This window comes from Centruroides sculpturatus, unplaced genomic scaffold, assembly GCF_000671375.1.
Source record: "Centruroides sculpturatus isolate CEXI.00-Female unplaced genomic scaffold, Cexi_2.0 scaffold86, whole genome shotgun sequence".
Classification (NCBI taxonomy): Eukaryota; Metazoa; Arthropoda; class Arachnida; order Scorpiones; family Buthidae; genus Centruroides; species Centruroides sculpturatus.
The window spans coordinates 629,984-644,613 of record NW_019384475.1 but is presented as its reverse complement, the minus strand read 5'-3'; the positions used below and the strand labels follow the sequence as shown (position 1 = coordinate 644,613).

Sequence of the window (14,630 nt, the reverse complement as noted above, 5' to 3'; positions counted from 1 at the left end):
TATATCGTAACAAAATTAAACTATATTTTTATAAATATATATATTTAAAATAATACCGAAAATTTTAATTCATCTCAATCGAATTAAAATTCAATTTGTTTTTTTTTTTTTTATAAATTCAAAAATATCAACAAAATTATAAAGTATAAATATAAATTTCTTAGATAAAACACATTACAATGAACTCTTATATCTATTTTGTTATCGAAAATTTAGCGGACTTTAAGGCGCTCAATCACTTAAATTTCGATTTATGTTAAGCTTACTTTATCGAATTTTAGGACTTTAATCCGAATATTTAACTGTTATTATTACAAAAAATAAAATATACCAAAAGCATCCCCGATATAGTCTAATAAACTTTTAACATATTTATAATGAGATAAATATAAATATGCATGAAAAATCGGGGCAAACTACATGTAAATAAATACTGATCTACATAAAAATAAACATTTATTTTTTAAAAAAATCAGTACAGTAGCTACTGATCTATATTTAAATGATTTACTGTTAAAATAGCTTAATTTTTATTTCGTTACGTAGCGTAACGCCGACGTTACGCTACATAAATTCAAAATTGTGTAAGAAAGGATTTAGTTACGACGTAGAAAAACATCAAGGTCTACAGGAAATACGTTATTTAATAACAGGGAATATATATTTTGAGTTCATTAGTGATTAATTAATAAATGCACAAACAGTTCTTATTCTACAGGTTATCTTAATTATGCTTCGGTTTATAGATAAACGTCAGAAAATTTTATACCGTAACAAGTCCATTAACCGAGATATATATATTGATATTTTAAGAACGGTTACAACCGGTTCGAAGCAGTTGAATGTGTTAATCAAGGAAGCGATTGAAATGCTCTTAAAATAATCTTAAAAGATATATCTCTGTTAACTGACTTTTGGGCTACCATGTACATAAACCTTTGGCCATGTCCTCACAATGATAAAGAATGGGGCTCGACATATTTGAGTCAACTCATGAAAATTTCTGAATTCTTGATTTTAATTTTTAACTCTTTCCTCACTAAAGGTACTAAAAAGACTGTTTTTCCATGCCCATTGTTGATTCGACCCCAACGGGAGAGACAGGGTGATGAGGTACGGGACCTGGCCGCCCATGAAAATTTCTTGGAGCTTTTTGGAAGCCAAGATTCGATCCCGAATCCTCCAGAACGGTAAGTCGATGCTATAACTTCCGGCGATCAAAATCTCGATTTGAACTCGAACCTGGATTCCTCGAGCGCAAAATTTTAACTAATTAAAATATAAATAAATAGATTTTATTCTCACGAAAGTATTTTTTTAAGTGATTTTACGCAGCATTGCTGTATTTATTGCATGTATGCTATAGTTTCGCAATAAATTACCATAAAAGATTCGGTTTAAATAATTATTTAAACCGAATCTTTTATTGTAATTTACATAGTTCATACATAAATATATAAAAAAATGAATCCTTTTATTAGTTGATTCTTTGTTTTATTAGAAAAAATTAATTTAAGCAAAATCGTCTTAAATTATAAAATAAATAATAAAATTAATGACTCATCATGTTTTTATGCAATGTTTAACACCAGAGACAGGGTAAATATACGTGAATTGTTATGAAACGTTTGATCAATTAATCGATTAAAAACTGTTTATCATTTTTTTTAACTAAGCAGTTTTTGAAAGAAGTTTTAATATAAATTCTGTAAAAAGTATTTTATGTATTTTTCTGTGCTTTATTAAAGAATTTTTTAATCAAAAATAAATAAATAAATAAATTCTCTAAAAAAATAAACTCCTTAAAAACAAAATAATGTAAAAACGCCGAGTTCCCTAAATATTGAAAAATGCAAATTCTCTAAAACGCAGAATTTTGCAAAAAGATGCAATTCTTTGGAAAAAAAACGCGCACTACTTCTTATAGTTTACTATTATTTGTTTTGTATTTTTTTAGTGCAAATACCTAAATATGTAAATATTATTATTAGTTTACTATTCTCTCTTTTATCAGTAACAAACATAATAATGTTTATTTTACGTGTCCATGTCCCGTTAAAGATCGATTCGATCATTATCAATATTTTTTTACATTTTTATATATGATGATATCAATGCGATTGCTTATAATACTGTTTCGAAATATTTATTAAATTATAACGTGCCGTCAATTTTTAATAAATATAAAATCTTAAAATATAAATAAATAGATTTTATTCTCACGAAAGTATTTTTTAAGTGATTTTACGCAGCATTGCTGTATTTATTGCATGTATGCTATAGTTTCTCAATAAAGTGTTGTTGATTTACAATATATTTCAATACATATTTATTATTATTATTATTTTATAAATTTAGTTTTTATTCTTAAATTTTATAGACGTTCTCTTGTATAAATTTATGACATTTCGTATTTTCGTTTTGTGATACTGAAATTTAGCACGTGATATTTGTACATCAGCAGATACGCATGTGATGTGATACTAAATGATAACATTTTGACTATTTGCTGATAGAAAATTCAAAGGAATTAAAAACAGGTTCACAATGTTCGAGTTCATAACTTTTACAAGATTACAAAATGTTTTATTGCATATATTCTCTATAGAAGTTTATAGTCTATTTTAAGTAATTATTAAACGTTTGCCAATTTCAATGAATTTTCGCACTGGTTAATGGTTAATTGTAGATAATTGGAGTATATACNTATTTCGAATTTTTAACCAAATGTTCGAACCGTTTTAAATTCGAATTTGTTATTGCATAATGGTTCGATTATAGCATGATTGTAAACGTTCCAGAAAATTGATCAAATTGAAAACAGTTGGTTTGATTTTCAACAATTCTCATCATTCTCGCTGGTAGGTCTTATATAACAATTACTATGATTGTTGAAATACTGAATATAAATGGGGTATGTTTGCAAAATCCTCGCGAGCGACGTCGCGGGTAACAGCTAATATATAATAATCATGCAATATCGTGCAAATAATTGCATGATATTTAATTTTTATTAAAATAGGTTACGAAAGGATTAAAATATAGTGAAATCTTGACTAAAAACTTTAATGTTAACTCAAATATTTTGAAATATAAGCACAAATTTGAGTTGAATAGTATCAGATCCAATCTGTAAACATTCATCTCAAGTCGTTTTGTAAGCATATTAAATTAATGTAAACATACCTCACTTATAGTCAATTAAATTTGCTTATTAATTTATTAATATTTTGAATTTATTTTTATTAAATTTATTTATCTATTTATTTATTAAATTTAAAACATTAAAATCTAATTGAATATAAATTTATTTATAAATGTTAAAAATTCTATCAGTCTTTTGAATATGATTCAATAAATTATAAATAAAAATTTTTATCCGTAAGATATTTATAATAAAGTAAACGATATTTACTATTGTTTTATGGTATTTTATCAAAATAGAATTTATCATCAAGTGACAATATGATTGGTACTTCAAACAATTCGTACCGAAAACATGATCAATATTATAATTTTTCAAGTGTTGTTTAACTTTAAATTATCAAAATCATATCTAAATTTCTTTACGTCATTATATTTCTTAATCTTTAGCAACGTTTCACGTGCGGTAAAACGTAAAATACGTTCATCTTTCCGTGGAGTTCGCGAACTCCCGGTTGAAAAATAATAGTATGTAATGCCACTTATTTTACAGCTATTGCACAATTTTTTGTAAACATTATATCAAATTTGCTAACTTCAAACTACGGTTATTTTCATTTCAACTACTTTTATTTTCCTTTTTGTATTAGTTACATCACAATTTTTCAATGACAATTAAGTTATGAACCAACAGCTATTTCACTTCCCAGTTGTAATTCTGTAGCATGTTTTCACTTTGAAATATTTATTTAATTATTTATAATTTCAATATTATTTATTACAATGTTAAAACAAGAATTATTATGAAAAAATTCTTTCAAAAAATACCGTAAATAAGTAAATAATAAAATTATTGACTCACACATTTTACACGTGTAGCATGTGTATAAAGATTGCATAAATTTCGAGTGAGGAGATTTATAAACGCGTCAAGTGTCGTGATAAATTGATAGAAATCATCAATTAGTACTTTTTAATCATGTTTAATATATAAATAATGCGTAAATGAGTCTTCTTATGTATCAGTTACGCTTAAGAATAGTTTTTATGCAACAAAAAAATTCATCATAAAAGAATTAACATTCTTAAGCATTTTTCCATTATCAACGATATTTATTTTCATAACGTTTAATGCATAAATGAAATGACTGGATGTCCTCTTTTTTCCGGATGTCCTACATTTTAACCTTGTATTTGGGAGGAATTTTCAAATTATAGCAAACACTCAACATTTTAAGAATTTCCTTTTTAGAGTTGTGCATGTAAGTTTAAAATAAAGTGTTAATTGACTGTAAATTACTCCAATAATTTGCAATAGTTAAGAAAAACTTACTGAGAAAAACATATTCTACGTTTTTTTCTATTGTCCTATATTTTTCAGTAAAGTGCCCTCTTTTTTATTCATGGCATCTTGTCCTGCTAGGCATGAATATGCCATTGATAAAGGAAAAATTAGTGTCAGAGTACTGTTTTCTGATACATTAATTATGCTTAAAAATAACTGTAACATCAATAACTAAACAGTGAAAGAATACTTGACACTCTTAACCATTCTTTCATTATCAATTTTATTTATTTTAATGATTTTAACTCATGTTTGACGCATGAATAATTCCATAGGTGATTGTTAAGATATGCTACTGCTTTTTGATGCATCGCTTATGCTTAAGCTAATGCGAAAAATTGATAATGAAAGAAACATTATATTTTTAAGCATTTTTTCCATGTTAATTATATTTATTTTAATCCCAAATAATATAATAAATTATAATAATAACTTACAATTTACTGTTTTACAATGCTTGATTATAGTAATCTAAATATATAAAATTACTTGTCCTGACTGACTGATTGATTCATCATCGCCTAGAGCAAACCGCTGAACCTAAAGAGGTGAAATTTTGTACACAGGGTATGCAATGAGAATGCACACTAAAGGCTGGTATACACGGTAAGGAAATCCTCAAAGGATGTGCTTAACAGACGAAAAAAACTCGGATATAATTGGCTGGATCGAACATAGTAATTTACAAAACTTATTAAAATATCTTCCAACGTATAAAAAATTATTTTTATTTAAAAATGGATAGATAGAAAAAAAATCACGGTTAATCCTCAAAGGATTTCCTTATCGTGTATAACAGCCTTAAGAAGAGATTTTTGAAAATACCCCCGCTGGGAGGGAGAGCATTAAGACTTACTTGTTAACCTGAAGAACGGCTTCTACTGTACTATTTTAGATGCGATTTTTTGTTTTCAACTACGTTTAGTCTTCATTGAGTACTTAGGTGTATTAAATTGATAATATTTATAACAATGTCTGAAATGTTTTTATATATTTCGATTTTTTAACCAAATGTTCGAACCGTTTTAAATTCGAATTTGTTATTGCATAATGGTTCGATTATAGCATGATTGTAAACGTTCCAGAAAATTGATCAAATTGAAAACAGTTGGTTTGATTTTCAACAATTCTCATCATTCTCGCTGGTAGGTCTTATATAACAATTACTATGATTGTTGAAATACTGAATATAAATGGGGTATGTTTGCAAAATCCTCGCGAGCGACGTCGCGGGTAACAGCTAATATATAATAATCATGCAATATCGTGCAAATAATTGCATGATATTTAATTTTTATTAAAATAGGTTACGAAAGGATTAAAATATAGTGAAATCTTGACTAAAAACTTTAATGTTAACTCAAATATTTTGAAATATAAGCACAAATTTGAGTTGAATAGTATCAGATCCAATCTGTAAACATTCATCTCAAGTCGTTTTGTAAGCATATTAAATTAATGTAAACATACCTCACTTATAGTCAATTAAATTTGCTTATTAATTTATTAATATTTTGAATTTATTTTTATTAAATTTATTTATCTATTTATTTATTAAATTTAAAACATTAAAATCTAATTGAATATAAATTTATTTTATTTAGTTTTATTTTGTAAGTTATTAAATATCATTTTACCTTCTGTACATTTTTAAAATTAAAATTAACCTGAATTTCATAAAAATGTAGCTTAAATCTTTGATATAAGCTATTTATATAAGCCTATATTATGCAACAAACATCAGAAAATATAAAAATGCAATGTACAAAAATTAAAACTGTGAAAATAAAATATAAAAAATGTATAAAATACAGAAATAAAATATGTAAAATTAAATAAAAAATAAAATAAACATAATACGAGAAAACAGAGAAATTAAAAACAAATAAAATATTAAAATAATCATAGAAAAAAATCTAAAAATATAGTAAATTAGAAAATAGTAATAAAAATACAAAAATAATATTTAAAAAAATACAAAAAGGCAAAAATAATATTTTTAAAATTATATAAATACAACGCAAAAATTAAAATGAAGAACATAAAAAGTTTTTTGTGTAATAATTATTTAAAAATTTTTCATATTTTTCGTTGAACCGAAGGCAAATTGACGTAATGTTTTATTGTCCTTGATTTTTCTGGTGTTTATCAAATGAGGTCGTAATCTTGTATAAAGGAACGTCTTAGAAACAAACTTAACACATCCGTCTCTTTACATGATTTATTCAGGATTGACGTCACATGTTTTGTCTCTAAGCCATAGATTTTCCTACAGATCGTTCGTTCGTCATCAACTTCTTCAGAAAGAATGTAAATATCCATTTTATCATCTCAGAAAATTTCAAACAAAAAAACATCATTTATCAAAGAAATTATCATTTATTTTATAGGATCGTGAGAAATTTTATTGCAAATTCTTATTTTTTTAAACTGCATAATTAATTACTTTAATTCATTCATTATTTTAATCAATTAATGTCTATAAATTATTTATAGACATTAATTATTTAGAAATTATTTATAGACATTGTAATTAATCTCGTGGATTAAATTTTTATGATTTTTAGGTAAATAAAATAGTTTTCGTTTGATAAAATGTATTTTATTGCAGACAGATGCCTATAGGTCAGATATCTTGCCCAAGAGACCAGAGTGATCCTGTAACTAAAGGACCCACAGACCATAATCATAATGTCCGGTACCAAAACAAAATGGAAGATTTATACGCCATAAAATTGCAAGATAAATATGATTTTGATTTAAATACTGTAAAGTTCAATGTTCTATGTATATATTAATACATATATCTCTTTTTATTCAAGTTCCAGTTTTTTGTGCTTCATTTGTACTGTACAAGGAAGAGCATAAACTGCATAATTAGCATATTCAATCTCTCGAAAATCAAAAATTAATTTTAAAAATGAAAAGAAAATATCATTACAATTATAGCTTATATGTTTATTTTCAAGAATTCATCTCTCTTCAAGGATTTTTGTTTTAAAAATCCTTGAAGATAAATAGATAAAATTATCAAATTTTCGCATCTGAGTTGTAAAAAAAAATTTGTATGAATGAAAACAAGAAGTTTCATTCCAGCATTTACACATAGTGTTATATATAAATATATACACACAACATTGTTAAATTACATTTAACATTTAACACAATGGCATTAGCAATCCTTGCAGCATCTGAAGCTATAAAACTACGAATAGATTAAGAGCGCAGTCAAACTTCTGGTCCAATTTCAGAAACGAAATGTAACCAATTATGGCTTAGATAATCTTCTGTGCTAGTTAAGGCTCTCCTCAAGGCAAATAGTTGACCATTGTTAGCTACAGCTAGCCTTATCAAGAGTAATGGCCTAGATCTGGGCAGAGGCGAGTTTAAATTCATGGCTCAAGTCTTAAACTTCGTTTCTGTAATCGTCTCTTTTAGTGTTTATAAAAGGAGGGACAGATTAAAATTAAATAAGTGATTTTTTTATTTGTCATCAAGAAAAATTGGCCTCAAATCTTAAAATCCTTTCTCATCGGAGTCATACTATAAACTGATATCATAATTCATAATCCTTTGCATTATAAAGAACGAAATAAATTGTAATTTAAATTTATAAAAAAGTTTAAAGAAATAAAGAAATTTATAAAGAAAAATAATACAAAATGAAATTATTTGCACATCATTTATTTGTGAACTTTGATCGCCGTATAGTTGCTATCTATCGTGAATAGGTTAAGTTTTATCTAAACATTCTCGTCCATCTAAAAATTGTTCTGATGCCAAAGCTATAGAGTTACATCCATTGACAATTTGATGCAGACATTCAACCCTTAGTACATTTTGCAACAAACAAAATTAATTTAAGATTAATTGAATTATTAATTAAACGACATTATACTAATTAAATTAACAAGTCAGCTTATTGTTCTTTATATTTAATAATGTGAATTCACTTATAAATGAGTTTGAGCTTGGTTTCTAATTAGAAAAAAACTAGTATCAAGTTTAGAGTCAGTATCCTAAATATGCAAGATATTGCATTAGTAAAAAAGAAAAATATTGTTTATATCATTATTATTAATCATAAGTACCAGAAATTTGCCGTAAAGAGTTATTTGAGAGTAACAAAACTAATCTGTTACGTTTTAAATTTTGATGAATTTGTTTCTAAAGAATGATAAATTTTATAATGCATTATTTATTTAAATATTTAAGTATCTAAATTAAATATTCGATAAGATATTTTTTAAAAGTATTCAGCAATTATTTATTGAGGAGGAAATTTTTTCTTAGTATTATCTATGCAATTACTACTAAAAGAAGTATTTCTCAATAACAAAAGCCAAAAAACAATTTGATTTTTAAATAAATATGTGACTTTTCTTTATGAATTTCAACTAAATTATATTTGTTTCAATTTGCAAATAGATTGATTTTTAATTATATTATGAGAATAAACAAAAGTTTACATTGATTCTGAAGGTTACACAAGAGTACCACAGATCAAAGATCGGATCAAGGTCATGTTTTGGATATATATTTTATGTTTATCAATAAAATATAAAGACTTTAGTATAAGAATAAATCTTTGTTTTTTTTCTTTTTTAAGAGAATTGAAGGATATATTCAGCATTCAAATTTCCATAAACCAAATCTTAAGCCTGAATAGTAACAAATGAAGATACGAGCCTTAGTTACAAGCTCCTACGTCAATCAGCACTTAGTCACTTTAACCTTTCTAATAAATTAACAGATAAACGAATAGTTTAACATAAAATATAATGTAGATCGTCTATATCTTTAACTTCTCTACAGTTGGGAATTAAAATGTTTATTATATTTATAAAAATTGCTATTACATAATTAATATTACATAATACTGAATCACGAGACCAACTTCCAAGAAAGTTTTTTTTTTATCAGAGATGCGTGATGATGTCATCATTGATTTCTTCTATTATTTATTGTATCGTTTGTATTTTTCATAATCTTGAAGTATTTTCTGATAGCTCCTAGCTAAATCGAGAGATTTATGGATGATTCCTGTTTTTAAAACGCTTTTGTAATGGTGTTTCCTGAACGCCTTCTGAATGACCTATTGCTCTGTTCTTGTTTCGTTATCTTTCAAGTCTTTCAATATTTATCCTAATTAAGGATAATATTAATTTCCTGTTTGACTTGTGCTTCTATTTTCTAATTTTATATAAAGAAAAGTTAAAGAAGTTTCAGTTCAATTGGAATGTATTCTTGCAAATAATATCAGATTAAATGTATTCGCCAATACATTCATGCTGTATTCTTTGTATATTTTATGTATCAAGTATTTTAATTTTTGACACGTAAATTACATGTTTTCACAGCAGAATTGCTATTCTGAGAAGCAAAACATAAGGTTTTTTTCCTTGTGAAAATAGCACATTGCAAGTTTCAACGCTATCACAATGATTAAACTATTCTCAATAATAAATTTACTAATGATCTTGCTACTTCCTTACCTTTGTTTCCAGTGATATTTCAAAAATAATTTTTCATGCACCCATCTTTAGTACTATTCTGGTTAGACTGGTGGCGCCCTCAATGTGATACATACAGAACTAGATTGAGTTTCACTATTGGCTAACACGCACTCTTACTTGACTTTATTCTCTAGTATAAATAAATTACAGAAACTCAACACCTGGAAAATTATTTATAATAAATAGCTTCTATGCCGTCATATTTCTTCATATGAAATTTAATTTAAATGGCATATTATTAATTATGTAGTAACAGATATTAATTCATTTTGCAGTAAATGAACATTACACTGTATTTACTAAATTAAAATCTATTTAATGCAATTACAAGTCTTCGAAAATATAAGATACAAAGTGAGTGAGGATCATATTAAATCCTCAATAAATTTTATGTATAATAAAATTTTGATGTTTTTAGTCCATTGCTGACCTGACAACACGTGATATGTTTGCTATATAGGCACGCTTAACTTTCATAAAGCCGGGTAACTTCAAAAATACAAGGTCTTCCAAAAAGAACTTTACGATTTTAAATTACTGTAATTATGTTAATTACCTGAAAACGATTTGATATTTTTCAAACGAAAATACTGTCCAAGTTTCATACCTGTTTATTATAATCCCTCAATATCTGTATATCGTGACATACGTTCAGCCGAAAGTCAATTTCTTCCTAGACTCGCTATACTTGCTTTTTTCCTCAACTGCATCAAGAATCTGATGACTTCTTCTTTCAACAAGATGAGGGCCGCCTCATTTTCATAGAGAGGTTCGCAAAGTTTTGAATCGTGTGTTTCAACAATGGATCGGACGCCATGTGCGATCCATTGTCCACAGTCCATTGCTCTGTAGGCCATGCAAGTCCTCAGACCTGATTCCATGCAGTTTCTTCTTCTGAGGCTATGTGAAAGACACTGTCTACGTACCATCATTGCCCAGTAATTTGCGGAGCTGCAGAATCGAATGATGACTGCTTCAGGAGTAACAACAACGGATATGTTGCAGAGAATCTGGGAATAAATTGACTGGATATGAGTAGTGTGACACGAGGTGCACGTATTGAAAAATTGTAATGAACAAATATAAAACTTGGACAATTTTTCTGTTTTGAAATTAAATCGTTTTCTAGTAATAACACAACTAATGTACATAATTCTTTTTTGAAAGATCCTGTTTATAAAAATATTCGATATGTAACTCTTTACAAATAGAATATAAGCTATTTTAATCTTATAAATTAGATAACACGATTAAATTCTTCGCACTACTACAAAATCCAAGGAGATATACTTTAGAAACGTCTATTCAATATGTTTTACTAATACAGTACTGTAATAGGAAAATGTTTTCTGCTGCACTGAATAAAATTAACACAAAAGTTGTTTAATTTTCTTCTTCAGAATAGAAACCGAAATAAGAAGGAATTTTTAGGATAATGAACTTAGTTGTATCCTAATTTATAACAGAAATGCACGTATAGAATAATATAAAGGCATTTTATTTCATTTATAACAATGGAATTAATTACATTGAGCATTACTTATTGCATTTATTAAATGAGGAAATTAAAAATTAGAATATAATTTAAGGTTATTAACGCTGTAATGACCATACAAAAAATTTTGGGTCAATTTAATCGTTTTCCTATATCCCATAATTTAAGATATTGACTCAAATTTAAAAAATATCCAGCAACGAGTTGCGTAACTTTCCTCAACAATAAAGTTAAAATTGTGTGTTACGCCATCTGTTAAAAAATAAAATCGCATATTACTAATTATTATAAACTGGCAAAAAGGTTAATTTTGAGGTAGAGACAAGTTTCATAAAAAAAATTATAAATGCTAATATCCAATAAAATCATTAAGTCCGTCCCCACTCGAGTTAGGACACGACCTCCATCTATCTTCCTACCTTTAACCACTAAAATTTAATAGCAAAAATCCCTCTAATATCCAAACCTTCCCGCAAAATTATAGAAACGTTGAACAAAACGCACAGAAATTATTAAACTTCAAAATGGATGAACAAAACTGTGCCCCCCCCACACAGTAACAACCATACATATAGAAAAAACCCTCGAATTATTTTGAATTTCTTTCTCAACGTTTCAAGGTTCCGAGTCCAAAAATGTAAACATCTTTGAGAGGTCATTTCTTGACCAACGCTATACTGTTCCTCCGTTATATATAATAGCCGAGAAAGTAATTTAAATAAATGTTTTCTTTAAATTTCGGTTGTTTGTAACTTTGATCTTCTAATTGAAAGCCATATGCAAATATGATATTCCATTCAAAAGTTTGAGTTTATTTTTTATTTATTACTTTTTCATATCAGAATCTCCATTTAAGGAAAAAGCTTCTAGCTTTTGAATTTTATAGAAAGAAGTTTGGTACTGACTTGTAAGAGTTTCATCTAGCTTCAAAGTATAAATTTTAATTTAAGAAATATTTAAATTATTCTCAGAATTCATCTTTCTCTGAAGTTAATGTTATTAATATTTAAAAAAAAAAAATAGTTTTACAATAAAATATGGTTCAAGTTTTACGGTTCTCGACGATATATGGAATTCTAGAGCTATCACTACCAGCGCTTCTATTGATGGATTCGTCAGGTGTATACAGATAAAATATGCACGTCAATGACCTTACTGGAGAAATTATAGAAATTCATACCATTCAATTAACATTACGAATTGAATCGCAACGAAATTGACCCGCGTATACATACATCCCCACTCGAGGATTGAGGCCGGATGGCCAAGCGGTCAATGTGGCAGCCTACCGCTCTGAGGAACACGAGTTCGAATCCGAAAGGGGGATGGTCCGTCCGGATACGTCGGGCCCCATCCATCACCACTCGGCCAGGCCCACAACCCATAATGGGATTGCTAAAAAAAAAAAAGGCCCTCTTAGTGCCCACAAGGACGGAAAGTTTTAAAAAATTGAATATATAATGAATGAGATTGAATATAGAATTGAAAAACAACGTGAAAAAATTGAAGTGATTACCAATGTTTGAATCGAAATATTCATAAAAAGAAACAAGCCATTACAGCACAACTCATTTACTTTAATTTCACAGCACTATGGGAAGCAATAGCAAGTTCACTGAGCTGTAAGTTACCAGAAAACTTAACATATAATCCTGAAATCGAATCTTAATTGATAAGATTGAGCAGTAAAAACGTGGATTTTTTTGTACCACATTTAAATTTTCTAAATGAAAGCGTTTAATATTTTGCGAAACTCCATTTATATCTTTCCGAACATGCACATGCTAATTCGGTCATAACTCGTTTCCGGATAGTTTTCTGGCAAAGAAAATGCTATAATTCCTTATAACAACTTTCAGCATGTGTTTGAATATTAGTATAAACGAAATCTTCGATATGCTAAAATCACAGCCAAAAATGTCATCTTGAAAGAAGGACTTTCACAAAGAACCTAAGAATGATGTGACATTGTTGCATATTAAAAAAGTTCTAACGTAAACAGAAATCTGATAAATCACGTACAAATTCCTTATGTTGAAATCGATTAATTGCAATCTAAATAATTTTTTATAATATCGATTTGATAGATTACAACGAAGCATTTTAATGTTAAAAAAAAAAAAACAGGAAATTATATGCACGAGGAGAGAGACGTCAATGTGATAAAGAGATACTTAAGATCATCCTTTTCCTGACGTCAGTCGACGAAATTATTATCGAAATCTTAATTAGTAATCATGACGAAGCGTATATCAAAATAAACGAGGAAACTATTCTAATAAAAAATGATTTTGTAAATTTGAATCTAAAACGTTAAAATTGAGACGTTTTTAAAAGTCAAAATGGAGAATAATATTCTTCACACTTTAAAAATTTTTTTTAAACTACTACTCTTTGGGCATAGTATATTATATTGGGAAAGTTATAGGTGTATAGGCCCACAGTATTCATTTGCTTTACTCCACTTTCTGCGGGCATTAAGAGGGTCTTTAATTGAGCCCATACAGGTTCTGCCAGCCCTACAATAAGGCAGTCGGGTGGTGAGGAACGGGTCCATCGTATCCGAAAAAGTCCTGGGGTATTAGCTTGTCCTTTATGTTAATATTAGTTCTAAACAGAGAACTCTCAATTAGTGAATAAAGCTACTTTATTATTGAAAACAATATTCCTGCTGGGGGTTTTCGATCCGTCTGGATTTGTTCCAGTCCCTAGAACGATAATCAAAATCCTCGGAATGGGAGAGCCCATTCCGATTCAAAATACATCTTATCGCCGTATGTGTGTTAATTGGTATTTAATTGTAAAAAAATAGGCCAGAAGATTCTAGTAAAGAAACTTCATACTCCAGATTCTGTACGTAGATGAAAAATTATCGTTCGGTGAAAAATGGTCGCTGTAGCCATACGTTACTGTACGAGATGAAAAACTATAAACCACCCTTCTTTTACCATTACTTGGTATTGTAGCAGTGGCGTGCCGTCATTAGAAGCGTTGGAAGCGCCGCTTCCCTCGTATTCTCTAAAAAATAAATAAATATTAATTTTAATTATATGAAAATAATCGCACAATATTTTATTATAACCGCATTATGTATCTTATTACAAATTTCTATACTACACGTGGAAAAAAA

General features: G+C 27.7%; 1 protein-coding gene across 1 annotated transcript; it reads left to right on the top strand.

Moving 5' to 3' along the window:
- Positions 1 to 604: 604 nt before the first annotated feature.
- On the top strand, positions 605 to 7,369 carry LOC111621292. The gene is made up of 2 exons (XM_023363378.1): positions 605 to 1,190; positions 7,101 to 7,369. Exons 1-2 carry the CDS (start codon positions 925 to 927, stop codon positions 7,285 to 7,287), a joined length of 453 nt encoding a protein of 150 aa, XP_023219146.1. The 5' UTR covers positions 605 to 924; the 3' UTR covers positions 7,288 to 7,369.
- Positions 7,370 to 14,630: the final 7,261 nt, after the last annotated feature.